The following is a 26539-nucleotide window of genomic DNA, read 5'->3' on the forward strand; positions in this document are numbered from 1 at the left end:
GGTCGCGCAGAGGACATTTGAGGCGAGCGCGTCGCGAACAGGCCGTCATAGTGGTTGCTCCGCGGCAACGGGAGCGATGCCTGAACAGGCGCCTGGGTCACGGGACGTATTTGCGCAGCTGTGCGCACGAGCATGAAGGTAGTTCTATTCATGTGTTTGAGCAGAGAATTTCGAAGAGCAATGAATTGTGGTGGAGAGATTGCTTGAATAGTAGTTTTCTGATCTCATCTCATGTCAAAGCTGGTCGCGGCCGGCTGGGCGTGTAAGCTAGAGGTGAGAATATGTGCTTTATTGATGTCATTCATGAACAGTCAAACTCGAAGATCCCATTGATAAATAGACCTCCAATAGCAAACGGTGAGTTTCAGCTGATGAACAAAGATCTCAGCTCTCTGATGCAGAGTGTTTCGTTGCCATCGCAAGTTGTTGTAAATGCCATTTTGGGACGACGTTTCGTCAAGCCGCATCCCTGTCCAGTAGGGCTGGCGGGGCCCCACTTGTCGTCACTTGCCAAGGTACCTCTAGCAACAGTACGAAGTACCTGCGGCGCGAAAACCCTCAGCTTGCGGCGCGACCACAGGCTAATGAATGCTGACAGGTAATTTGCCCAGAAAAAAAAAAGAAGAGGTGCAGAGCACCACCGAGGTACGCTGACCTTCATCACAGCCAGGGTGAGGTCACTGAAGCAGGTACCTCCAAGCTTCGAGTACCTACGACATAGCTAGCGTCTGCTCCCCCAACCATCGCACCTCGCTCGACTCTGCATCCTCAACATCGCTTGACCACCCACCCCTTGAGCCGCGCAGCAACAATGGCGCCCACAACGCTCAGACTCACGAACCGCTGTACGTGCACGCGCCTCCCTCGTCACGAGCACCATGCGCGTCCCCTGTGTCCCTGTGCCTGGGCAATTGCTAACGAAAGAGCCCTTTGCAGCGCCCAAGCAGCCCGTGAAGCGGCTCCCCGCCTCGGTCGAGCTCCCTGCCGAGGCCACCGTCGAGGACCTCAAGAAGCTCATCGCCCAGACGTCCAAGGTTGGCGACTTCAACCGCATCGGCCTTTTCGACCCGACGACGAAGAAGACGCTCAAGAACCGCAAGGCCCGCATCTTTGATGAGCAAAACGTCAGCGCCGCCGGCGAGGTGCTCGTCAAGGACCTCGGCCCGCAGATTGCTTGGCGCACCGTCTTCCTCATCGAGTACCTGGGCCCGATCCTGATTCACGTCCTCGTCGTCGCCGCGCGGCCGTACATCTACCGTGATGCCGGCGCCACCCCCGAGGCCATGTCCTTCACCCAGTGGCTCAGCTTTGGCATGATCGTCGCTCACTTTGTCAAGCGCGAGCTCGAGACGCTCTTCGTACACAAGTTCTCGGCCAACACGATGCCAGTCTTCAACATCTTCAAGAACAGCGTCTTCTACTGGGCCCTGTCCGGCCTGCTCTGTGCCTTGTCCATCTATCACCCACGCTCCCTGGCTGCCCGTGCAGACCTCCCCGTTATCGACGCTGTCGGCACCGCCCTGTACCTGTTTGCCGAGATGGGCAACGCCACGGTGCACCTGTACCTGTCGTCGCTGCGGTCGCCTGGCGGCACCGAGCGCCAGATCCCCTCGGGCAACGGATTCGGGCTCGTCACCTGCCCCAACTACATGTTCGAGATCCTGGCGTGGGTGGGCATCATTGTCGCCAGCCGCGACTGGGCCGTCGCCGTCTTCATCAGTGTGGGCGCTGCGCAGATGTATACCTGGGCGCGGGGCAAGGAGAGCGCATATCGCAAGGAGTTTGGCGACAAGTACAAGAAGAAGCGCTACGTCATCCTCCCCGGCTTGCTGTAAAGCACTGTTGTAAAGTAGGGGCGGTTGACGCCACATGGCCGCTTGGGCAAGTCAAGGAGTGGAAGTGTGACTCTGCTATGGGAGGATAAGCCTCGCTGCTACCAGCGTCGCAAGTGTGCAACTACACCAAAAGAATGAGAGTGGGATGTGCTGGGGCAGAAAAGGGAATACATAACGTATTGATACAATGGGCATGGAGCGGGTTTGAAACGGTATTTGATCGTGTATTCGTTGCGCGAGCTTGGCCGTGATCATCATTCATCGTAATCGTCATACGGTGCGCTTGTAAGCTTCCATCATCCTAGGTCACGTCTTTGGACGAAGAGCCGGTAGAGAGAGACGCAGTGTCGGATCCCTTTGCCCTGCCTGTCCCTGTACTTGATTCGGGCTCCATGAGACTGCGGCTCGTGTCGGACCAGGCGCTGCGCGTGCCGTCCGCGTCCACGGCCATGGCGTCCGTCTCGACGTCCTTGCCAGGGGGGCCGCCCCTTCGGCCAGCCAGGTCCAGATCCACATCCATTTCCTCCTCAGGGCCGCCGGCATCGGCACGCTCCCTCCCACACTCGCTACAGCTACAGCTGGTGCAGCTGCTACCGCTGCCGCTGCCGCCGTCTCCACCGTCGTGGTCGTCATGGTCACTACCGGCGCCGTTGGCCAGACGGACCGTCTCCTCGAGGACGAGGAAGCCGCGCTCGAGGACCTCGGCCCAGTTCTGGACGTTGCCGAGCTCCTTGAGCCTGCGGGCGGCGGCGTCGGCCTCGCGGGCGAGGCGCTCGCGCTCATGGCGGAGGGCATCGGCGGCGGCGACGACGTCGCGCTCCTGGCGGTCGAGGGCGGCGGCGTTGTCGTGCAGCACCGAGGCGCGCGTCTGCAGCTGCGAGTCGAGCATGTTGCCGATGGAGGCGACGACGGCGGCGCGCGCCTCGGCGACGTGCCGCTCCGACGAGGGGGAGGGGAGGTGCGGGTAGAGCGGCGCGAGGGGCGGGGAAGAAGGGTGTGATTGTTGTTGCTGTTGTTGTTGCTGCTGTGTGGGCGTCTGTGCCTGTGTTTGCGTTTGCGTCTGTTGGTGTTGGTGGTCGTCGTGTAGTGGATGCTGGTTTTGCTGCTGCTGCTGCTGCTGCTGCTGGAGGGCGTGTTGTGACAGCGACGTGGGCGGCGACAGGGACCTCGACGTCGACGTCGACGTCGCCGTGGCCGTGGACGTGGCCGTCGTGGCCGTCGTCTGGCGCGGCGACGTCGATAGTGACAACGACGGCGGCTGGTGGTGGTGCTGTGCCGATGACGAGGAGGACATGACGATGATGGTGATGCTGCTTGTTGGTGTGGCGGTTGGTGGCGATTGAGAGAGAGGGCGGGGGCACGCGGGAACGCAGGCAGTCAATGTCCGATGAGGGAAGAGAGTCAGTCCCCCGGGGAGGGGGAGGGAAGACGGCGGCGGGAGAAGGGGGATGATAGTAATTACGACTATGTGTGACGACGTTGGCGACGGGGGTTTCTTGAACACCACACACGCGCGGGTGAGAGCGACCAAGAGATGCATGGACGGCGGACCACCTGATCAACTCCCATGTGTCGGGCAAGGTACGCAGTACTTCGTACCTACAGTCTACATGCAGCATTCAATTGCACACACACATTGGCCGGGGGAGGGGCGTCGCGCGGCGGGGTGCATGAGGCGTCTGTCGCCTCTGCTGCTGCCGCATCAAATGAAAGCGAGCGAGCTGCCTCCCTCCCATCCATTGCAACAAACTTGCCATGTAGATGATACGAGACGGCCGACTGCTCCGGCAGATGCAACAGCTAGCGCGCCATTAGCCAGAGACTCGCCATGGGTTACACATACTCAGCATCAATTGGCCTATCTGGATATTACATCTGCCCCAAAAATCTAGCAATGATATAAGTTACGACGCCACCCGGCATCCTCGAGTGTCGCCTCCATGAAGCCCATTCCCCGCAACCGTCTTTTGGTCCTTTAATGCCCGCGTGCGCAATGTATACCCGTGCCAATCCATCCGGTCAGCCCACTGAGAAGCGCGAAACCCAGCCGTGTGCCGCGACATGTACAATTGTAGCTGTAAGTCCGCTCGACTTGGCTCCTCGCCAGCACGCATCTCCAACCTACAACCCAAAGAGGGAGGAATAACATCAACAACAACGTCCGGGTCCCCAAACTCCAATGCTATGCCATATAAACAAAAAAAAAAAACAAGCGATAAACCAAGAGAAGAACCGAAGAAAACGCCCCATGACTACATTGCGCTGTTTCTCGGTGTCGTCGTATCAAATGTGGGTTTGCCTGTAGACGAAGCACCCTTCTAATCGAGGCCATCTCGTGAGCGAGATAGCAAAAGCCCCCAAAAGCTACCTTTCACCAGACTAGATAGCCACCCTGCTGCCGTTCATGCGTGGAGGCACGAGCCCCAGTCCGCTGTTGGGGCTGAAGGCTGCCGACGGCGGCGGCGCGTTGCCATCCGACGACATGGACGAAATGGACGACAGCGAGTTGAAGCCAGAGTGACCCCGGGTCATGGTTCCGCTCCGCGACATGGAAATGCCCGGGTTGGCGATGAGCGCGTCTGCTCGATCAAAGACATTCCCATGGAAGGCAGCGGCAAAGGCCGCGCTATGAGGCGTCGTTGGAACCGTCGCCTGCATGGCCGGACCGAGCGCTGCACTCTGCGGGGTGATCGGTAGTTGCGCCTGCGTCGGGGAGGCGCTTTGAGACGAATACATTCCGCCAAAGCGAGCCTGATTCTCGCGCTGGAACAGGTACTGCCACGGTGACTGCGTAATGGCGTTGGTCGTCTCCTTGATGCTCTGCTGCACCGGTCGCAACTTGGTTCTCGTTTCCGGCGGCAGCGGGATCGCGTTGGTCCCAGCCTTGAGGAGGGACAACATGGCCAGCCACGCGTCGACGAATTCGAAACATTGGCTCCAGAGGCCAAGTTGAGTTCTAGCATTGGGATCTTTGAGCTTGATCATCGACAGCTTGTTCCGCAAAATCTCTGTCTGCTGTATTGTCGCGTTGACGCTGCCGAGCAACGCCTTCCACTGTCCTAGAGCTGCGGCCGGGGCGCGATGCGCAACGGCATGCCGCAAGCCGCCCGTCAACTGGACATGGAAGTTGGGCAGGGTGCGGAGGACCACGTCGATCGACTTCTGAAGAGACAGGTAAATTCGGTCGAATTGTGCATCGTCTTCTGAGAAGTCGATGCTGATGTCCCGGCTATGAATGGGCGGGAACGGCTCGCCCGAACGAGGAGTCGCCGACGTCATGATCGCAGTCCGACCGCCTCCATTGAGCTGCGGGACAGGAACGTTTGTCGCCACTCTCAGATTCGCAGGGTTGTGTACGACCGTACCATTACGGTGTCGCGCAAAACCTGGTCGCTCCGCAGTTGGAGTCGCAGTGAGCTCGCGGTGATAGGGGCGTATAGTGTTATGGGCGTTGTCCAAGTTCTGCTGCGTCCAGTGCCGGGGCTTGGCCTGCTCGGCCGTGACTGACGCCAGGGTCACGCGGAGCTCCATGATACTGTTGTAAAGGCACATCAGGAGCGTCCGGATATAACGGGCGTCTCCGTTGTCCACAAATGTATCGATGTTGTCCGCCAGGAGCGTGCACACATGTCCGTACGCACTGACGAGAGTCTGGCATGCGCGCAGGATGTGCTCGTTCTCGCATGTGGCGTACTCATCGCCCTCGGCCACAGCTGCGTCATGTTTTTGAACCTCCTCCTCCAGTTCCAAAAGGTGAGAATTAGTATTGTAGACTACAATCTCCAGGCTCGACCTCTTCGCAGACCCATCGTTGGTCAGCGTCATGAGTGCTTGGATCATCGGGTGTATTTGGAACACAGAGTAGAGAATGCCCTTGGCCGCTTCGATGATGGGGTCGAAGATCTTCGATTCGCGTCGGCGTTCGGGGAGAACCGAGAGCCGCCGGATGTATGTGGGATGCTGCATGTGTGGCTCGGTCGGTGTCGCGGGGCTCTTGGCAACAGGTGGGTTGCCCTGCATCGCTGAGCCATGGCTCAAGCCCCGATAGTGGCTGAATCGCACATTGGCCTGCGTCTCGTCCAGAGTCCCGAGCTCCGACGTCTTCCTCGTTACGACGCCCATGCGTCGATTCCGTCCGTCGGGCCTGTCAGACCGCAGTAACGATTCGGAGTTGCTGCGAAGCCTCTCGTTGACGTTGCCAATGGTCAATGGCATAACCCCAGGCCGACGGCCAGAGGTGCTTTGTTGCGATAGGCCCCGGTAGTGGGATCTCGAGGGAATGGGTGGTGGCCGTGATGTGGCGTTTGGCGACCGCATATCGCTACCATCAGAGCCGCTGATCTTGATGGGAAAGCGGCCACTCGCGGCTCGCTTGAGTGGAAATCGTGGCGTCTCGGCACCTTCGCTAGACTCGTCGCCGGTACCCTCCGCCTCCATGCGCCCGTTGATCGCATACTGGCGCAAGTACTTCTTGATAAGCGCAGTCGTGGCCACGTCCGTGACCTCTGCATCTCTTGAACTGCCATCGTTGGGTGGGCTTCCGCTTTGCGGTTTGAAGGTATGCATGGGAGGAAAGCTAATCGGATTGCCCTCCAGCTTGAGTACCTGGAGCGAAACCATGTCCGCAAGGCATAGGGGGAGCTCCCGGATCTGGTTCTTTGGTATCGAGAGGACTTTGAGAGACGACAGATTCACAATGTCGTTTGGCAGAACCCGGAGCTGGTTGCGACCGAGATCGAGTATCTCAAGAGACCTCAGGCCGCATAACTATACTTGAGTTAGCGCAAGGTCCAGAGCAACGCCTCATGCATAGCATTCGAGTAGTTTCTCATACCGGCAAAGGAAATTCCTTGATTTGATTCCCCCTGATGTTCAGGTATCGTAGCGACGTGCACTCAGAAAAGCAGGCTGGAAGAGAGGAGAGCTGATTATGCGACAAAGCAAGTCTGTCCACGTAGAAATGCGTTAGCAGCTTGACCTTATCTCAAGGTGAGGTGGCATGAACCGACCTTTCCAACTCGTCTTTGACAACATCGACGACCTCCTCTGGCAGCTTGTGAATATTCTTGCGGCTCAAATCAATGGTAACGCCGGACCGGAGCCCCGGCGCAACGGCTCCGGCTTCCGCGGCTTGGCTCTTTTCACTTTCGAGGGCGGTCCGCATGGCCTCGCGGGCAAGCGAAATGACCTGCGATGGCGTCAACGAGTTCGAGGCCGACAATGTCGCGTTGGAGGAAGCGTTTCGCAGGTTTGGCATGGGCGGGAGCGGCGGCGGAGGGCCGTTGGACGTGGCAGCGGAGTTCGGTACCGGGCGTCGTCCGTGAGCCGGGTTCTCGGGGAGGCCCCGGAGAGACGATGCCTGGGCGTTGGACGGCCCGGGCATTCGGTTCAACCGGTCCATGGCGATGAACGTGGGCGAGCTTCGCACGCGCGATGCGGATGAGAAGGAAGGCTCGCTGAAAGTCGGTCGATCGAAGGGGAGGCTCGGTCGGGTTTGGCAGGATGTGTTTCAGAGACCCCTCTGTCCCGCTAAGGCTGGTTTCTCGAGTCTCAAGCCAGGGCACGCGAGTCCGGGGACGTTTAAACCGATCGGGGCTGCGACGGATTGGCGGACGCAGCGCGAGATGGCATTGTGGTCGGGAGGCAGCGTGTCTGGCTGCTGGCGCAGGTTGATCGGGGCTGTGATGGCGCCGCGATGATACGAGTCGGCGCCGACGGGCGAAGGGCGCCACAGCTGTCAATCACAGCCACCGATGCACAGCAGACAGGCGATTGGGCGGCAGTAGCGGAATCGCAAAGGCGAGCCTGGTCAATGTCGGATGCCAGCGGCGGCTGGGTTGGGCATGTAGTGCAGAATGCGGCTCTCCAGATGTGGTTGAGAGCACCGATGTGCGGGATGGACTAAGGGAGAAGAGGTTCCAGAGACTAGAGGCAGGTGCATGTGAGGTGCCCACGCGAAACCCCCTAAAACCACGGCTGCATGGCTGGTGGTGAGAAAGGGGCGGTAGCGCAGCCGAAGGCGAGGTGGCTGGCCACCACCAGCATACAGTGTGAGGACGCGACGCACTGATGCCCCCTTTGCGCGCGCACAGCATGCCATTAGCTACTACGGCTGTCATTGGTCTGCGCTGGGGGGGGCGGATGCACAGTGCGCCGTCAGCGTTCGGCACCCGACGCAGCGAGTGGAGGGCGGGCATCAATTGACCCAGCTCAGGCAAGTCAGGCTTGGGCCACCCAACTGGCTGACGGGGCTTGGGGGCCTTGCTGAAGCGTCCATTGCTGCGCCCCAGCCGCTGACCCGCCGGCGCTCCTCGGCGTGCCTGGCAGCCCGACAACCGGGGCTCCCATCACACCTCCAGGGCTCAGGCCAGCCAGCCATGCCTGGCAGCCCAGCACAGGCAGGTACGGTACACTGCCAAGTGGGGGGCCGCTCGTGGATTGGGCCCGGGGTGCGCTGGAGGCGGAAAGGCTGCCTCCTCCCTTGTCAGCGACAGCGACAGGCTGCCACCTCATGCAAGGCACGCCCAGCTGCCTCCGCGCCCCGCCTCCAGCTTCTCGGTGCTTCTTTTTTTCTCTAGCTCACGAGGAGGTGCCGCTCGTTATCCGCGATTGAAACCGAAACAAAAAGGAAACAACAAACGCCGCTGCTCTCCTCCGAGCCAGGGGGCCCCTGGTGCTCGACGTCGTCCCTCCCAGCCAGCCGCATGAGCATCCCGCCCTCGCCTGCGTTCCCTCGAGCGCCTCCCGCTGCTGCCGTGCAACGGCCTGGACGGGAGGGCGACACAGTTCGTGTCGGCCTCGATTGGCTGTCAGCGCATCGCCCGACACCAACCAGGAGCAAGCACGTCTGATTCTTCGCCCAACGCTTTGTCGCCAAATACGAGGTCCCGGAGCCGCTCGCCATTGCCGACGTCACGTCGCGGCCTCAGTCGAGGGAGAAGGGGTAGGCGCGGTGCATTCGACGTCTTCTTTTGGCTACCAGCGTTGTGGAGGCGTCGTGTAAGTAGGTTGTGGATCTCGACGCGTCGACGCAACAGCCTCGCCGCGATCTGCCCCACGGCCGAGGCCCTTGCATCATGCCGGCTCTGCAGAGGACAAACTCGTGCACGGACATCGGCTTCACCCTTCGGAGACAGTTTCAGAAGGATGCGTTCCGGTTAGTTTTGTTCTGACCCTCCACAGACGCCCGTGAAGCTGGCTTACACTGTATTCTCGCAAGGCCGCATCAGCGAGAAATCATCGAGGCGGCGCTCAGTGGCCACGATGTGTATGTGCAGGCGGCTACCTCTTTCGGCAAGAGCCTATGCTTTCAGCTTCCAGCCGTCGTGGATCAGGGCAGCAAGTGGCATCCATTCCTCTGTATCGTCAGAAGAGTCAAGGGGCTGACTCCTACATTACCACAGTCACAATCGTTGTGTCGCCGTTATTAAGTCTGATGGTGGGTGGGACGAGCCTGACTTGTGGCATTCTTGGATGCAACTGACGGCTAGTCATTAGATTAACCAAGTGGCGGCCTTGCGGGCGTCAGGCGTCGATGCGAGCTCTCTCAACGGCGATACGCCGCGCGACGAAAAATTTCGAATCCATCGTGACCTCGAGACGGGCCACCCAAGGACTCGTCTTTTGTATGTGACACCTGAACTGTGCTCTCGCCCTGAATTCCGCGAGCGCCTCAAGCTAGTTTACACGCAGAAGGAACTGGCCAGAATCGCTATTGACGAGGCTCACTGCATTTCGGAATGGGGCCATGACTTCCGCAAAGACTTTAAGCGGCTGTCGTGGTTTCGAGAGACCTTCCCAGATGTTCCCATAATGTGTCTCACGGCGACCGCAAACCCGCAGGTACGTCAGGATGTTCTCGGCACGTTGCGCCTCGACACGACGCCTGAGCGCATAAAGACCTTTCTCATGAGCCCGCAGCGCGGCAACCTCCATCTTGAGATTCGGTATACCCGAGATGAGGAAGACAATAGATTATCGGATTTCCTGCGTTGGATACGTGGCGTATATGAGCGGCGGCGGGCCGAGGCTCGACGGGCAGAGCTGGCTCAGGTGGGTGAACGGGCAGACAGCGTGCCTGGCATTATCTACACAATATCCCGAGATGAATGCGAATCGCTGTCGGCTGCGCTGCGCCACGAAGGGGTCGGAGCTCGTCCGTTTCATGCAAAGCTGCCGAAGGAAGTCAAGGAGCAGACGCTTGCCCGGTGGATCAGGAACGAGCCTGGATACGATATCATCGTGGCTACGACGGCGTTCGGAATGGGCATCGACAAGAACAACGTGCGATTCGTCGTGCACTGGCGCATACCAAAGTCGTTTGAGGGCTATTACCAAGAGGCCGGCAGGGCTGGTCGAGACGGCAACGCCAGCTATTGCTTCTTGTACTACAGCCGCGAGGACCTGGAGCGGGTGACGCGCATGATTCGCGGCGATTCCAAGGACGGGTCGAATCAGGAAGCGCGGCTGCGAAGCCTCCACTCGCTGGCGCTGTATTGCGAAGACACGGACACGTGCCGGCACGCGGCGATCTGCAAATACTTTGGCGAATCGGCAGTGCCCGACTGTGATTTTGCCTGCGACTGGCACAAGGATCCAGACGACCTCGAGAAGAGGTTCGTGCGTGGCCTGGCGACGGAGGAGTGGGTGAGCACGCAGGCGATGCAAGGCACGTACGACGGATACTATGACGAATGACGATTTGTTATGCCGAAGCCTTGCAGCGTGAGACGCCGAGGCACATGAGTGCGTATGAGTGCGGTAAGAAGGTCAGCCCAATGTTATATAGAACGAATAGTGCTGCTCGCACAGATAGAAAGTGCTGGCCGCACCGATATTCCATATCTTTCTGACTCAGCGCTCCCTCCCCGCTATTTCCGCGCCCTGGCAATCAAGACGACAAAACAGTCCCTTGACCTGCTAGTATCCTTCTTCTCGGCCTACCGCCTTGGCACCTGGCGTGACGACAATTAGACTACACTGCGGCCCACGTTGTCACGAAGTATCACCCATTAGCCGGTAATGTTTCCGCCAGACTTCAAGCATGGTTACGAATAAAGAGCTGAACGACCGTCGCGAGCCGGGCTGCTGCGTTGTACTCGCCGACAAGAAGTATTTCCATGTTGGGGATTGGTTCATGAAGCGCACACTTCGACGACACGAGTGGCAATCTGTAGCCAATGACGTGACCATCATTCCGCCAACTACATATCCCCAACGATGGAAGACCGACGCTGCGATTCTGCCATTTCTCCGACAGAAAACAAATATTCCGCTTCCACGGGCCGAATGTACATTCGAAGACGATGGAGCCTTCTACTTCCAGAGCGCATATGTAGAGGGCGTCAGCATGAGGGAGCTCAAGGAAGAAGACAAGAACGTTGTGGTGCGGGAGCTAGAGGAGCATGTGTCAACTCTGCGGCGCCTAAGATCTGACACCCCTGGTGTACCTGGAGAATCACTCATGTGTCCTCCCCAACGGGTCACCAGCAATCGATGGAAGATCAATAGTTGTTGGCGGCCGCGGAAGGAGAAGGGGGAATATGTCTTCTGCCATAACGACCTTGGACAACACAACGTGATAGTGGATCCCGGCACACTCCAGATAAAAGCGATCATTGACTGGGAGTTTGGCGGGTTCTGGCCTGAATGGTTTGAAAGGCCGTTCTGGAAGCGCCCAGGGCCTAGTGCGGTGCTTGAAGGGGAAGAAGACGACGTGCAGCGATGCCGGGACTGGTTGATCACCCACTGTGATGAGGTGATAATGCCCGGTCCCTAAATACTGCAGAAGCAAATCTGCAGACCTTTCGCTTTATATACTTGCTGCCTCTATATTCTTCTGGGCTTGCCGAAGAATGTCCGTCATCAATTCATATAGCCCCCAGCTCAACGTCCTTTCAACTCTTACCATTTAGGAAACGTAAATAATACGCACTTGCGGCAAGTCTACGTTTGAATGTAATAGCTATTGCGGTGGTAAGGATATGAAGCTAGATTAGCCTGGAACCAAGCGGTCCCATACCTAACAGGACCTGGGTGACAGCCTATCTTGCTGGAGTCATGGTCAAGACAGCACTTGCTCAACGTAACAAGGCCGAACAGAGAGATGCAATTCAATCTCGTTTCCGACATGACTTACTCCTTTTTTCCTTCCTTCTGAGCTTGCTTGCGGGCGATGAGGACGTTGAGTCGACGAAAGGAGCAGAGACCCTCAAAGAAGCAGCTTGAGACCCAAGCCCACCAAAGGCCGCTACCACGATCGACACCGTGCCGGCGCAGCTTCCTGTCGAAGAGGGCGCTCTCGGTGAGGTGGATGCCGACGACGGGCAGGAAGAGGACGCGAGTGAGCCAACGGAAGTTGACGGCGCCGCCGGGGAAGTAGGCGTCGAGGAAGGTCCAGGCGGCGGTGCCGGGGAGCAGCCAGGGCAGGGAGATGAAGGAGCCAAAGTAAAAGACGACGGCGGCGAAGACGACGGCGTCGAAGCCGCGCGGGGCCAGGTACTCGGTGACGTAGATGTCGCTGATGCCGAGGGCGCGGCGGGCGACGGCGTCCATGTCGATGATGCGGGCCTTGGCGTCGGCCCACGAGTCGAGCGGCGGGTCAAAGGGCACTGCGTAGTCGCGGCCGGAGGCGGTGCGGATGCGCATGCCCTGCAGGGTGAGGTCCCGGATGGAAGGGGGGCCGGCGGAGGCGTCGCGCGGGGAGGCGCCGGCGTAGTGGCGGATGTAGTGGCCGAGCTCGCGCGTGTGGGAGTGGTTCATGTGCGTGATGATGCGGGCGCGGCGCTCCTCGTCGGCGGCGGAGGGTGGCGAGGCCATCTTTCGTCGGCTTGGTGTGACAGGAGCTTGAGAGTGTAAGATCAGTTGGATGCCGGGATGTATCGTGCTGGCGGCGGCGGTTGGCGGGCTCTGGCGATGCGCTGCAGGCTAGCTAGGTAGGGACGGCGGCAGACGAAAAGTGATGTTGGGATGCTGGCGGTTCGGTCCAATTGCCGGACAGACAGAGGCTCAGGCAATCGGGTCAGGGCGAGGCTCGTCAACAAGGTTTCTCGTGCGGCCTGATGGACCGAGGCCAGGAACGAGTGGTGGGGGAGGGAACCTAAGGGTCGGGGAGGAGAGGCGCATCGGTGGTGAGTGGAGGGGCAGGACCCGTGGAGGGCCCGCGGACGCACGGGCGGAGCAATTCAGGGCACCGACCGCCGCTCTGATCTGCCCGGAGCTTTGGGCGACGTTTGAATCCTGAACTCTCCCGTCCCCGTGCCGCATCCTCCAACACGGAAGGCCTATGCGCTTCCCGTTCGACCTGTCACAGGTGTCGATGCACCACGACGAAATAAAACCTCATGGGCTACGTGGCCCCGGCTACGCACAGGACTTTTAAGGCATCCACCTGTCCATTTGCAAATCGAGGCACATGTGAGAACACCATCCGACCTTGGCAGCAGGGCATGTTCCCAGATGCCAGGCAGGGTTCCTTGCCATGTCCCGTGCCAGGACACGAGGGATGGAGGGATGGGAGGGATGGGGAGGGGGCACGCCCACATCCATGAGGAGCCGCCAGTCCATATTCCGTTGGCTCGTGACGGGCTCGCGATGCAACTGATTGATAACGGATCGCCCAGCCGAGAGACTCAATAGTGGCGGGTTGACTTGCAAGGGGGGCGTGGTCCATATGTGTGTGTGCGCATGGTGGGGAAGGAGGGAGGGGCGGCGACGATGCAAAACGCGACGACTGCGCGAATGGCTTGTGCCTTGGCCCGGAGAAGCAAGATGCTGCTGGGTCCCTTTTAATACGTAGTACTACTATTACGGAATCAGTAGTACCTGGTAGCTAGACACGCGTACCACGCAAGACACGGGCGGACCGCGCCTTGGCACCCAGGATCGAGGGCTTCCATCGCCATGGGCATCGCTTTGCGTCCCCCTGCTGGAACCGAGAATTAAGCTCGCGAGCAGTGGAACCCATATTATGTGTCGAGGAAACGCATTCATCGCCGCCTTGGCTTTGATCTCAAGGCGGCCCTTGGTGTGCCGCCGGATCGTGCCTGGCTGCATGAGGTGGCGGCGTTTGGTCCATCGGGAGCCACAAAGCTCCTCGCCAAGCGGCGCATTGGTGCGCTTTACTCGCTCACGAGGTGGTGAGGCGGAGTCGCGAGACATTTCGAGAAGAAAGGGTAAATGGAATGCACGCACTGTAAGTTATGGTACAATACTACAAGATTGAGTTCTTTGGGGTGGGTGCGAACTGTTGCATGGCGAGGGCACTTGCCTTCAAGGTTGGGGCGGCTTTTTGGGGCAAATTTGTGTCGGCGGCGAGGCCCGCCCCTCCCCCCTCTCCACGACGCGAGCTGTCTGAAACCACGATCAGTCTACGAAGCACGCCTAGGATTCACTCATCAATACGGATGCCACGGGACAGGCCAAGGATTCTGGGAATCAATTCTATATCAATTAATACCACTTGCCATCCTGGCCTCACCGTGAGCTGTCGAGGCTGTGCAGCAGCGCACAGGCGGGCCGGCGGACTGGCCAGGTGGCAAGTTGCGAGACCGGCGGCCGTGAGCGGCACGCGGGTTTCCGTTTCGGGACCGGAGTGGAACGCCGTTCCTTATCAATCAGCGGGGGAAAGACGACATCGCGACACCCGGCGCCGCGCGGTGGCTGCTTCGTCCCAAGCCCACCACCCGCCGCGCCCCCGGCAGCCCGACCCACTGCCACACTCGGCTGCGGGTCGTTTGACGCACCGGTCTGACCACCCACACCAGGAATCGGCGTTTGGCGGGGTGTCAGGGCCTCGTAACTGGGCGCCCTTGGCCGCCGGGGATCCAATCGGGCCCTGGTCGGGCAGCGCCCATCTCTCCCCCAGCGCCCGCCTCCGTGGGACCCGCTGGCGGTGAGTCAACGTTTTCCCCAATTGCCCCCTTTCTCGCGGGCAGGTATGGTACTATTGTACAGTGTACTCCGTACGAGTACGAGGACTGTGCTGAGCCTGGGCGAGACGGAGACAGGATTGCCGGCCAGCTTGCGCGCGCATGGGGCAGCGCTAGACATCACGGATCCCGTACGGGAATGAGATGGCACATCCTGCGTCGTCATGGCGGGAGGCGAGCGAGACAGCAACGGCCGGGTGGGCGGCACGCACGCGGATCTGCAGCCGGTGAACCAATTTCACGGACAAGGAGGCAAACTACGTGAGGGATCGTGAACAGTCCAAACACACTCTACTACTACTTGCTTGCCGAAGATGGGCTGGGAGCCGTCGCTTCCGAATGGCACCGCCTTGGCCTTGTTGGCGGCGGCACTTGATGCGAAGAAACAAGGGGACAAAGACGTGGATCTGAACGCAGCTGGCGCGCGTGTGGAGGGTCGCCGAGCAGGATTCCCAGGGATGGGCTGGGCCTGGATGGACTACCTCGTAGTTGATTGCTTCCATCGTTTGGGTGAGGTAACGAGCGCCAAAAAGTTCAGGTCCAGCATTTCTTCATGGGCTACTCGCTGCGGGCTTCCTATTTGGGGAGTTGCAAAGTCCGTCCGACGGCCGGGGCTACGTACGGTATGTACTACCTACAAAGCTGGGGTACGTACTGCACGGTGCCGGTGCGTCAAAAACTCGGTCGCGGGCCGGCCAGGTTTTATCAGATGCTGGGTTTAGCCCAGAAACGCCTCAAGTCACCGCCGTGGATGGCGGCGGCGGAGTGCGTGGGCCGCGTGGTCGTTGCCTTATTTATTCAACGGCCGGCCGGCCGTTCCTGTTCGCGGGCGTTCCGGCACGTTCGCGCTTTCACTTTTCTTCGAGCCACAACGTCGTCTTACCGTCCGTCGCCAGCAGTGGAGCGTTTCGGTCGCACAGAGACACACCAAGTGCGCACGCATTGAGACGGCCAATGGTCTGAGCAGTCCACGACGAGCGGGCGATTCGTCCTTCATATTTGTTTTCCCAAACGAGCATCGCGCCGACTTTCCCTCCCTGGCCTTAGGCCCCCGACGCTCGGAGCTCCGAGCAGCGCGTCGCTGAGTCATCCGTCCCCCGCCGTTGCACAGAGCGTGGCGTCGCCGCGCTCGTAACTCCGCTCGGCGTTTGCCATGGAAAGTCCGTTGGCGCAAAATCTGCACCCATTTTTATCAGATCAGATTGATAAAGAATCCCTTTACAACTGGCCGGGCCCCCTCACCTCGATTGAGCCGCGTCTCATCCTTGGACACAAACGTCGTAACTCCGACGACCACCGCACGGCAACCTCACCGACAATGCCTGACACTGAGGAGCGCAGCGAGAGCCCCGAGTCCGACGCAGGCGGCGGCCCTCGCACCGGGGGCTCAGGCGGCTCAGACCAACCGCCCGCCCGCAAGCGCCAGCGCGTCCGCCTGAGCTGCCTCGAGTGCCGCCGGCGCAAGCTCTCGTGCGACCGTGGCTTCCCCTGCGAGCGCTGCATCAAAAGCGGCACCCCGGACCGGTGCAGCTACGAGGCCCGCAACGGCGAGGTCGTCAACGCCTCCTCCGGCGTGCCCCCGCCCTTTGCCCAGCTCGACTCACGCCGCTTCGGCATCGGCGCCGACGCCGCCGCGGGCTTCGCCGCCCGTGAGGACCATGACCGCATTCGGAGGCTTGAGCATGAGATCGCCCAGCTCAAAAACCTCCTCGCGCGCCCCGGTGCAGGCGCAGGCGCAGGCGCCGGAGCGGCCTCCTTTGACGGCAGCACCATCGCCGGCACCAACTCACCCTCAACCCAAAAGGATGACGCCCTCGACGCCGACTCTGGACCCCGCCCTGAGGTCCAGGAGTGCATTGAGGCCAGCAACATGAGCGGCGAAAAGGGCGAGCTGCGGTTCTTCCGCGGCAAAGGCTTCCGCACCCGCTACTTTGGCCCGCACAACGCGAGCATGGCCTTTGTCGAGCTCACCGGCCTCTGCCCCTTTATGAGGGAGACGGCCGACGAGTGGCTGCGGCCCGTCATTCTGCACGACCGCAAGGACCGCAACCGCCGCAAGGAGGAGCGCGAGATCATCTTTGAGCAGCCCGATGCCGAGCTCATCGCCCTGCTCCCCACCAAGGAGGAGACGGACGCCCTCATCAACGTCTACATGGACCAGTTTGAGCAGGTGCACCGCATCGTGCACATCCCCACGTTCCGCAAGGAGTACGCCGACTTTTGGACGCCCGACAGTAAGCAGCGCTACGCCGCCTTTACCGCTCTCATCCTCTCCATGATGGCCGTCGCCAGCTGCGTGCACACGCACGAGTCGCTCAAGTTTATCGGCATGATGTCCAACGCCCGACACATGGCCGAGAAGTGGATCGACGCATGCGACGCATGGCTCTCACGCCAGAGCCAGAAGCACCGCAAGCTCATCCATTTCCAGATCGCGTGCCTGCTATACCTGGGCAAGCGCGTCAACACCATCAAAAAGAAGCGCTTCTGGACCGGCGCCGGCGCGCTGATCCAGGACGGCATCTCGGTGGGCCTGCACCGCGAGCCCAGCCACATGGCCGGCAAAATTAGCGTCTACAACCAAGAGATGCGACGGAGGATCTGGACGACGGTTCAGGAGTTTGACATGCAGGCCTCGTTCGACCATGGCTTGCCCACACTGTTGAGCCAGCTGCACTACGACACCAACCCCCCGCGGAATTTGGACGATGAGGACTTTGACGAAGATACGGCCACGCTGCCGCCTTCGAAGCCGCAGAAGGAGTACACCTTTAGCTCGTTCCAGAATCTCGCGCGGCAGAGCCTCATGCTTCGTCTGGAGCTGAGCCGGCTGCTGACGGGACCCTTGTCGGACATTGACTATGATCAAGTCATCCGATACACCAACGATCTCACTCAAGAGATTGACGCCCTTCCGTCGTGGGATATGAACACGGACAACACCAAGAGCAAGAAGAACCCACTCATCGCTTATACCCTCCTGCACGTGCAGCTGCGGCAATACATCATCCCGCTGCACCAGCCCTACCTTAAGCTGCGCAAGCAAAACTCAAAGTACCAGTACTCGGAGATTATCTACTACAACGCCGCCCGTGACATTGTGCTCCTGCACGACAAGCTCTACGAGCAGGGCATCCGGTCCCTCAACTTCCTGCGCGAGGACGCGCTGACGACTGCCATCAACCTGTGCAGCGTGACGATGCTGCAGCCGCGGGGATCAACCAACATGATCATGATCAACTCGCACCACACGCTCAAGCTTATCGAGAAGTGCATCGCCATGAAGGAGGACCGGCTGCTCCGCTGCGGCAACAACGAGCCGTGGGGCTACTCCATCATGTGCTCAGCGCTCGGGCTGCTCGAGGCGCACCTGGGCACCAAGACGCCCGAGGTGGCCAAGTCGACGTCGGCGGAGCGGTTCGTCAACCTGCACTATCGGCTCCTCGCGAACCAGGAACCGCCCATCTCGTCCGGACAGGGCCCGAACACGCCGCTGAGCGGCGCGGCGGCGACCATGTCGGCGCCGGGGCTGGGCCCGGGCCCGGGTATGGAGGTGCCCGACAGAGCAAAGGTAACCACTTCCAGTGCGTCGCGCCGCCTTGACAGTGGATCTGACGCTTTACCGCAGTCTGTGACGCCGTTCGCGTTCAACCCGGCCATGTCGGCGGTGCCAGTCGACCCGGCGACGGGCGCGGCTCCGTGGATCCTGGGTGGGGACCAGACGCAGCCATTCAACCTGGATCCGAGCCTGGAGTTGCTGGGGCTCAATCTCAATGAGATTTGGGGCGAGTCGTGGGAGCTGGGATAGATATATAGATATACGTGTGCATTCGGGGCGGAGTGCCATGTCATCGACTTATTTTCTGGGGGAGAGCGTCGTGTACGAAAGAAGTATATATTTATCGCGTGGACGGACGGGTACAAAGGTTTATTTATGGGAGATACGAAGCGACGAAGTTATGGCGTTTGGGCAACCATCATGTACAACAGAAGATACCAGATATTCATCGAACCTCACGGCTCATATTGCAACACCCGATGCGTGTTCCCAGCGAGTGAGTGCACGAACTCGTAACATTGGAGAGCGACGACCTAGGCTTACTCACCGTCGGTGTCGGCAGGGCGTGTTTTCAATGAGACGAGACGTGGCCCACATAGAGTTGATTTGAGCCAGGTGGCGCACCAAGCAAGCAAGCCAGCACACACTGCGGAAGGAAAAAAAAAAGGTCGAGCCGCGCTTTCCCCCCCACCGCAGAACAGGGTCATGAAAACATGATTGTGACTCACGGGGGGGCTCTCTCACTCTTCAACCCGATGCCGGCGCACAGGCGAGTGCAGGCACGCCCCCCCCCCTTCGGTTCCTTTCTTATAGCACATTTGCTCGAGCATTTTTCAGCAAGAGCCACTCGAGCCGCCAAAAAGCGGTTCCAGTTAAGAGTTCAGCAACATAGCTCAGGGGAAGAGCGACGGGCTCATAACCCGTAGGTCCCTGGATCGAGACCAGGTGTTGCTAACGTTTTTTTGTTCTTTTATTGTTTCTTTGGTCGTTTGATGAACATGATCCGTGTTGTTGGATTTTTGTGTTTTCCCTTGCGTGATTCTTTCGGGGATGCTCTTTTTTACGAGGTTAGAGTTGTTTTTTTCGCTCGCCATGTTGGTGTTGTGATTTCCGGACTTGTGCATCTCGCTTGAGGGTCTCGCCAGCCGCCTCGTCACCCACCACCACACACACACATATGTGCAACACCGAAAACTACGACTTTGCACCTAGTATTGTCGGGTACGAGTACTAACCGCGATGCTGGCTGCCCGCTGGCCGAACCTCTTCAACCTCACCTTCGGGCCAGCGCACACGCGTCAAATGCAGGCCTATCTATCCGCAACCACCTGAGCAGTCGGACGACGACATGCAGCGTCTTGTCGTGATGATCGCTCGGGTTGTAGGGTAGGGAGGGAGGGCCGCAGCTCGCCCAGCAAAACTCGGGGGTCCAACCGAATAGTGGAACAAGACGTAAAGCAAGCACCTGCGGAGAAAAGGAATGAATCCGGAGAGTGTAGTAAAGATGGCAACGCCTTGGAGGCAGGCACGCTTCCCGGTAAAGGCGCAGCGTGTGAAGCACTTGGTGTTCGTATCGCCTCGCGTTTCGGCAAAGCGTGCCGGATGGCAGTGTGGCGCCGGCGCGACGCTCTGCCTCTCAGCGGCCACCCACCCTCGCCTCGTAGGGCTGGGACTCGAGCGGCTGGCAAGTCCCCCACCGCATATCCGTCTGCTTCGACGTTTCCCGTGCGAGACTTACTCTTGCACGGGGTGTATCGACAAATGCCGACTTGTTGGTCATGACGGACGTGTGTAGTACTGCAACGTGCGGCGGCGGCGTCATCTCGTGGCATGGTCCCCAATCGGGTGATTCGAAGCCAGATCCTGCGAATGAGCGATCAGCCGCAGCTCCAAGCAGAGCGGAATGGCATGGAGATGACGGGCGCCAGCCACACGGCGCGCGCGTGGGAGCCACGGAGGCTCAGGTTTCTCGCAGCATCATGTCCAAAGCGGCTTAGCCCCGGCAGCGCCAGGGGACGATGCACATAGGGAGTGGAGTGGAAGGGCTCCATCCCGCTGGAAGGTGGCCGGAGCGGCAGCGGCAGCGGCGGCGGCGGCGGCGGCGGCGCTGGTCCCGTTTGGGCACGATGCTGCGAGAGTCGCGCGGGACGGCGTCACGGCAGCGCTCGCCCCAGGTCCGCACGGGGCAAATGGCGAGGAACGACGAGAGTATATATATCTATCGATCGCGAGCCGGTCTGTCTGTTGCGTTATGCTAGAGGGGAGAGCCAAGGGCGAAAAGCAAGAATCAGAATCAAACAGTGGCAGTCCAAGATTGCTTGCTTGACACTTTGCGCCACGACAACCACTTACTATCTCTTACCTTATTTCCCTACTACGTTCGTACGTTGCGTGCACTTCGTGCGTGCGTTGCGGCGTCCATCTCAACACCACTGCCGAAAGACAGGCGCCCTCGACAAACACGTCATGCTCGACCCTCATACCAGCCTGGGCATTGCCCAGATCGTCTTCTACGCGCCGATGGTGCCGCTCGCCATCTACCTCATGAAGCGCAACGGCAGGATCCGCCCGCGCATGGCTTGGTGGCCACTGATACCCTTCTCTCTGAGTTGGTGTCCCCCCCTCCCCAAGAAGAGTCGGTGACAGAGAAACTTGACGACTAATAAAACGTCTGTGACAGTGAGACTTGCCGGCGGACCCGTCATTATTGCCCTGGAAAAGAACCCCGAGAGCCTCGGCCTCATCATTGCCGCAATCATCCTCCTCAACGTCGGCGTCATCCCGCTCATCGTCGCCGACCTGGGCCTCACACGCGTCATGTACGTGCCACGGCCCCTTTGTGGCCCCGACATCAGAATACATCCTATCCTGGGCACATGTAGACGATGCTAACTCCCGTCTGTTGCAGCCTCATGGACAACTACAGCCACAGCCCCCACTCGAACCGCATCGGCGGCCTGCTCCGCGCCACCTTTGTCATCGCCGCGGGCCTCCTCGGCGCCGGCGGCGGCCTCGGGTCGCAGACGTCGGCGGACCTGCGCGACGTCGGCCACGGCCTGACCCTCGCGGGGTACATTGTCTTTGCCGTCGAGCTGGTCGTGCTGACGGCTATGCAAGTCTACTTTTGGCGACGGCGCTCCGACTACCTCGAGAGTAGCCGGAAGGTGAGTGATGACGAGAGACCCGACAGGCCCGGCCTGGCAGGAGACCACGGAGTCGACGCACTGACATGCAGCCACAGGTCCTTTGCGGCGTGCTCCTAGCGAGTCCCTTCATCATGGTGCGCACCGTGTACGGCATCCTCGTGGTCGTGTACCAGAACAACGGCGCGACCAGGTGGAACCCCGTGTACGGCTCGGCCGTCGTGTTTGCCTTTATGGGCTTGCTGATGGAGTACATTGCCCTGTGCCTGTACTTATATACGGGCTACTCGATCCACCCGGGGCGGGGGCTGCCCGTTGAGCCGGTCACCGTGCCGGCGGGCAAGGTCTGATCTGATCTGAGGTCGGATGCGACCACGGCAAGGAGCAGGAGGAAAAGGAGGAGGAGGAGGCGCCCTGGAAAGGGCGAGGATCGACAGTGCTTGATGCAACTGGTGTTGGTGTATCGTGGTTGTTTGTGCTTTTTTGGGCAAAATGATTGTCTTTGATGTTTCATGATACCAAGAGGCTGTTCAAAGTAAAATATTGACAAAGAGACTGCTGCATGAGGCAGGTTATCGTCTTTGACCCCAGGTGCATGGCCAGCGGGACGGAGCCGACTTACAAAGAAAGGCTGGCCCTACGTTGTAAGCAGGCCAGCCTAGCCTAGCTTGACAGGCCTGCAACAAGCCCGTGCCAACCGAGCCCGCTCGCATCGAACAGGAACAGAAAAACAATCACTTGCAGCGAGCGTTGCATCTGTGGAGATCCGCCACGTTTCGCAAGACGGCGAGCATGAAAGCGGCCAGACGCCAGGTCACCGCAAGCCAACTTGGACTCCTCGTATGCAAGGCAGCCGGGGGCGTGGGGTTGTGGCGTCCAGGCAGCCCAGGCAACCCAGGCCACCAGTGCGACACCGAGGTGCGCGGCGTTGTTCGCACGGTCTGCGAGCAGCTCTGTGGCGGCCGCCCAAGGCATCCATCACCTGCGGTTTGATGGTTCGGTCAACCTCCAACACCGAACACGGCTGCCCTACTGACACAGTGCGGAGACGGAACCTCACCCACCACCGACCGAGGAGCCGTCAACTGACCCTCCCAGCCGGAAAAGAGAGGGGACAGATGGGAGGGTCGCCTGGCCACACGGCGGACCAGCAGACGCGCATCACCTCCCCTCCCCATCCATCCCTTCGTGGCCACGCAGCCCACTCATCATCCGTCAACCGCGAACCGTCCTGCCTGGCCGCCCGCCTGGCCGCCCGCCGACCACTCGGAAATCTCTGGGACCTTGCCAACGCACCGCCCGTTCCCGTTCGTGCGCTGCCGAACGCGCCGCCGTCCCTGCGTCGCCCTTGCAGAGAGCTCCCAGTGGGAGAGCGAAGGTGTGCTGCCATGACCCCCTTCTTGGGCTGCGTCTGAAAGAGACGAGAGCGGCCGTTCCCCGGCTCTCCGTTCCCGACATGTCGCGTCGGGGCAGAGGCAACGAGCGGGCAGGGCATCAACATGCCCAATACTGCACTCAAGTGCCCGAGGTGCCCCCTTGTTTGTCACCGACGGCTGCCTCTCAGACATAACCGGTAGGCTTATTCGTAGGTGCCTGCACAGTTAGCACCGACGGGTTACTGGCGTGTGACGCCGAGCCGTGTGTGGCAGCATGGCCCCCAAGTTCAGCCTCGTGCCACACTGCCACCGAGTCGGCTCCCTCGCCACAGAGCCTTGCGTGCCCAAGGAGTAATGAGCAGTCCGCTTCAACTTGGCTCCGCTGACTTGCAGCGACGAAGGGGCGGCGAAGCGTACCGAACACCGCGAACCGTTGTCTCTTTCTCTCGCCTGTGCGGGCAGCTCGTCCTCTACCAACTTAGAACGCCCGGTCGCCAACGCCGGCCCACGCCTGTACTGTACACCCCTGGTCGATGCCCGCCCGCGCTGGCCCCTCAGCCACGAACGGCGTCTTCTCTACACCTTGACCCATTTCCGGCCATATGGCCAAACCGCGTGCCCCCGTCTTTATTCCCATTCTGCTGCTCCCTACCATGCAGCCGCGAGCAGGCCGGGCTCGCCCTCCACAGCCGTTCCTGGCAGCGGGTGGTTGCTGGGCGCGCCGAGTGGCTTGCTTCTCTTGTAACGAGGGGGGGTGGAGTGAGGCTTCTCACACTTGATGGCTCGACGTGACCTCGCTGCTCCATATACATGATCTCCCGTCACCGTCGCCTGCCCATCTTTGTTCGATCACCTGCGTTGCCCAAGTGCCAGCTCTGATTCATATCTTCGGCTCGTCTTCAGCTCATCGTGAGACTTGCAGCCTGAGTCTGTCTCCCATGGCCTATACGCCGTGTTGAATCGTTCATTACTTTAACAAGCGCTCTCCTGCTTTGCTTTGCTTTCAGAGCCCTTCTTTGTCTCTGTTTCTCTTTGTAAACGCTCACTTGTCATATAATCGACCTACAAACCGCCTCTAGAACCCGTCTCGGTTTCAAACAGACGGGTTCGCGCAACATCACACAAACGGCGTCCTCTCGCCGAACGAGATCAAACCGCCAACGTGGGTGCCCAGCAGAGCCAACCCGGCCTCCCCAAGGTCGACATCCCCGACCTGCCCGACCTCCCGCGAATGTCGCGCCGCTGGTACTTCGAGACGACACCGGCCGGCAAAGAGCAGTTTGTCTCCATCAAGCGCTCCCGCTCCCATCACCACCGTCGCCACCACCACCACCACCTCGACCATGACACGGTTCGGGTCAGCCGTGACGAGTGGAACCGCCTCGTGGAGCGGGAGCGCTGCCTCGAAGAGGCCAACAAGAGCCTCGTCGCCGAGGTCAGCGCCCTAAAGGCCAGCCTCTCCGCCGCGCAGGCCGAGGCCCACCACCTCTGCCACGTCGTCGTGCCCCAGCTGCAGGGCCAGATCAACGTGCTCCTCGCCGACAACGAGGCCCTCCGCCGCTCGCTCGACAACGCCGGCAACAGCTCGTCCAAGCACTGCCACGAGCTCGACCGCCTCAAGGACATCATGGCCGCGCTCGAGAAGGAGAAGTGTGCCCTCGCTGCTGACAACGCGGGGCTCAAGGACAAGATCAAGGGCCTCGCCAAGCAGCTCGAGCAGGCGTGCGGCCGCCGCGTCTCGGACCTCCTGGCCGACATCGACTACTGGAAGGACCAGATGCGCTATTGGAAGTGCAAGTACGAGGACACGAGGCGCCGCCACGACGACACGTGCGGCATGCTCGAGATACGGACGGAGAAGATGAGGGCGTACGAGGAGATTCTACGGCGCCGCCGCATCATATAGTCGGGGCAGGACCAACCGCTGGAGGGACGAAGCGTGCCGCGACATGGGGTCATGCTCGGAGAACTGATGACGAACACACCAGGCAGGATGGTAAGTGCCAAAAAACCCATTTAGTCGTTGCCTGGTTCCAACCACTAACGGCTTTGAAGACGCTGGTTGCGACATGAGGTGTCCTAATGTACTTTTCGCTGCATTTTGCAAGCATTGAAGTCGAACGGTGGATGGCGGCGAATACCGCGCACTGCCTGTGCTCTCTGCTACTGCCAGAGCCTCTCATAGATCTACTGCATAGTCATAGCCTATAGATGACGGTATAAATACATTTTTTTTTAACGAGCAAACGCTTGTTTTGGGGGCGCGTGTCGCTGCCTCGTGATGGTGGCACGTTGGTTATAAAAGGTTCCCCGTGTAAGTGAGTGGAGAGGTCATGTGAGACGCGCCCCAAAACGGGCAACGCCAAACGCCAACCACCAGCACAAGCGCGCGAACATACCTACACACTTATACGAAGTACGTACCTAGTAGTATGGGGACGGGTAGACAAGGTCAGGCTCGCTGCTAATAGGACAGGAGGCCTCGCAACCGGGCGGATGGGGATTTCTCCTTCCTTTTTCTTCGGGTTCGCGCGGGACGGGACGCTCGGAATGTGATGCATCACGTCGGAACCAATAAAGATCGATAAGATGCCGCGCCGGCGCCGGCCTACGTATGTGAGCAGGCAAACGAGTACCTGTTCAAGGACATTTGACGACGTGCAGAACACGGTGGGCGGCGCGATGCCATCGGTGGGGTGGGCTGGCGCGCAGGTGTGGGAGGGAACCAACCAGGCAGGGGGGGGGGGGCAGAGAGGCAAGCAAGAAGCAGCAGCAGTGCTGACAGCGGCGGCGGCAGCGGCGGCAGCGGCGGCGGCGGCGATGATGGGATTGACCGGCTCGGCCGCGCGCTTGCCAGCCAAGCACTCCATCGCGCATATTACTAGTTGCGTAGTCCTAGACGCCTGCGCCTAGGTTAGAACGATTAGTAGCCGCGTTGAGAAGGGGGGTGGAGGGGGATTGCGGTTCCTTGGCGCAAGGTTCCTTGTGAATCTTGATCTGCCCAGGTGACTAACCCGAGGACTAACGCTGTCTGCGTGATCTGATGAGCCTTTTGTCATCAGGCATCGCTGTCTGGTCGCCATCAGCCTGATTACTTATTGAAGGTCCTTTGGTCAGCAAGCGCCGCGCGTTCCGCCCGCGCAGAATGAAGGGGGGGTGTCGTTCGGGCCGGGGCGGAAACGCGAAATAGGCGACGATGGATCGTAGCACTAACGTAGCAACTTAGTGTCTGCGGCTATGGCGTCTATCCTCCGCTACTGCACGCAGTGCCTGGTTGAATGTGCGAGGAGGAGGCAACCGGTCCCCGCGAGGGATTGACGCCGCGGCGGTGACGGCTCTCAACGAGTAGGTTCCTTTACTTGTGCTCCTGCTGGGGACTAATGAGCGCGCATAATCTGCATGACGACTCTACAGCATCGCGCAGATGGAAGAAGATGCAGACATAGTACCTATGGTGAAAAAGTAACGAGGCTGTTGAGAGCTAGGTACCTATTCCAGGATGCAGAGCAAGTACCTGCGTTACACAATGACGCGCGTGGGGTACATGTCGCTTTGCTTTGCTCTTGGCTGCCCAGTCATGCCGCGAGCAGGTGACCGAAGAGGAAAGAGGTAAGCCGTGGCTCGCCGCTGGTTGGAGGCCGCCGGGAGAAGGCGGGTCCTACGGGGCCGGACGCGGGTGAAGCCGCCCGCCCGGGGA

At 60.0% G+C, this 26539-nt stretch overlaps 9 protein-coding genes and 1 non-coding gene across 12 annotated transcripts; 7 read left to right on the plus strand and 3 right to left on the minus strand.

The window, feature by feature from the left end:
- Window positions 1–766: 766 nt before the first annotated feature.
- TSC13 (Very-long-chain enoyl-CoA reductase) lies at window positions 767–2141 on the plus strand. Its single transcript, XM_047987736.1, has 2 exons — window positions 767–845; window positions 937–2141. The coding sequence occupies exons 1-2, from the start codon at window positions 812–814 to the stop codon at window positions 1833–1835; spliced, it is 933 nt and encodes a 310-aa protein (XP_047843722.1). The 5' UTR covers window positions 767–811; the 3' UTR covers window positions 1836–2141.
- On the minus strand, window positions 1906–3316 carry JDV02_006347 (uncharacterized protein). The gene has a single exon (XM_047987737.1). It carries the CDS (start codon window positions 3127–3129, stop codon window positions 2137–2139), a length of 993 nt encoding a protein of 330 aa, XP_047843723.1. The 5' UTR covers window positions 3130–3316; the 3' UTR covers window positions 1906–2136.
- A 351-nt stretch (window positions 3317–3667) lies between these two features.
- On the minus strand, window positions 3668–7806 carry SOG2_2 (RAM signaling network component). The gene is made up of 3 exons (XM_047987738.1): window positions 6845–7806; window positions 6670–6781; window positions 3668–6602 (listed from the first exon to the last, which is right to left on the minus strand). Exons 1-3 carry the CDS (start codon window positions 7234–7236, stop codon window positions 4215–4217), a joined length of 2892 nt encoding a protein of 963 aa, XP_047843724.1. The 5' UTR covers window positions 7237–7806; the 3' UTR covers window positions 3668–4214.
- A 620-nt stretch (window positions 7807–8426) lies between these two features.
- Window positions 8427–10689, plus strand: JDV02_010859 (DNA helicase). Of its 3 annotated transcripts, XM_047992600.1 has the most exons (5): window positions 8427–8991; window positions 9055–9173; window positions 9239–9273; window positions 9333–9677; window positions 9735–10689. In XM_047992600.1, exons 1-5 carry the CDS (start codon window positions 8912–8914, stop codon window positions 10530–10532), a joined length of 1377 nt encoding a protein of 458 aa, XP_047843727.1. In that variant the 5' UTR covers window positions 8427–8911; the 3' UTR covers window positions 10533–10689. The 3 variants fall into 3 exon arrangements, with proteins under 3 accessions (XP_047843727.1, XP_047843726.1, XP_047843725.1); XM_047992599.1 differs by having other exon boundaries at window positions 9239–10689; XM_047992598.1 differs by having other exon boundaries at window positions 8427–9273; window positions 9333–10689.
- An 88-nt stretch (window positions 10690–10777) lies between these two features.
- JDV02_006349 (uncharacterized protein) lies at window positions 10778–11683 on the plus strand. The gene has a single exon (XM_047987739.1). The coding sequence runs from the start codon at window positions 10879–10881 to the stop codon at window positions 11611–11613; it is 735 nt and encodes a 244-aa protein (XP_047843728.1). The 5' UTR covers window positions 10778–10878; the 3' UTR covers window positions 11614–11683.
- A 286-nt stretch (window positions 11684–11969) lies between these two features.
- JDV02_006350 (uncharacterized protein) lies at window positions 11970–12653 on the minus strand (the record flags this gene model as incomplete). Its single annotated transcript, XM_047987740.1, has 1 exon — window positions 11970–12653. The coding sequence occupies one exon, from the start codon at window positions 12651–12653 to the stop codon at window positions 11970–11972; it is 684 nt and encodes a 227-aa protein (XP_047843729.1).
- Window positions 12654–15537: 2884 nt separating this feature from the next.
- On the plus strand, window positions 15538–18801 carry JDV02_006351 (uncharacterized protein). Its single transcript, XM_047987741.1, has one exon. It carries the CDS (start codon window positions 15918–15920, stop codon window positions 18570–18572), a length of 2655 nt encoding a protein of 884 aa, XP_047843730.1. The 5' UTR covers window positions 15538–15917; the 3' UTR covers window positions 18573–18801.
- Window positions 18802–19205: 404 nt separating this feature from the next.
- On the plus strand, window positions 19206–19277 carry JDV02_006352. Its single transcript has one exon. It is a non-coding gene; the product is annotated as a tRNA-Met (tRNA).
- Window positions 19278–20743: 1466 nt separating this feature from the next.
- Window positions 20744–22033, plus strand: JDV02_006353 (uncharacterized protein). The gene is made up of 4 exons (XM_047987742.1): window positions 20744–20931; window positions 21004–21142; window positions 21232–21487; window positions 21565–22033. Exons 1-4 carry the CDS (start codon window positions 20790–20792, stop codon window positions 21814–21816), a joined length of 789 nt encoding a protein of 262 aa, XP_047843731.1. The 5' UTR covers window positions 20744–20789; the 3' UTR covers window positions 21817–22033.
- A 2040-nt stretch (window positions 22034–24073) lies between these two features.
- JDV02_006354 (uncharacterized protein) lies at window positions 24074–24748 on the plus strand (the record flags this gene model as incomplete). The annotated part of the gene is made up of 1 exon (XM_047987743.1): window positions 24074–24748. The coding sequence occupies one exon, from the start codon at window positions 24074–24076 to the stop codon at window positions 24746–24748; it is 675 nt and encodes a 224-aa protein (XP_047843732.1).
- Window positions 24749–26539: the final 1791 nt, after the last annotated feature.

Source organism: Purpureocillium takamizusanense, chromosome 5, assembly GCF_022605165.1.
Source record: "Purpureocillium takamizusanense chromosome 5, complete sequence".
Lineage (NCBI taxonomy): Eukaryota > Fungi > Ascomycota > Sordariomycetes > Hypocreales > Ophiocordycipitaceae > Purpureocillium > Purpureocillium takamizusanense.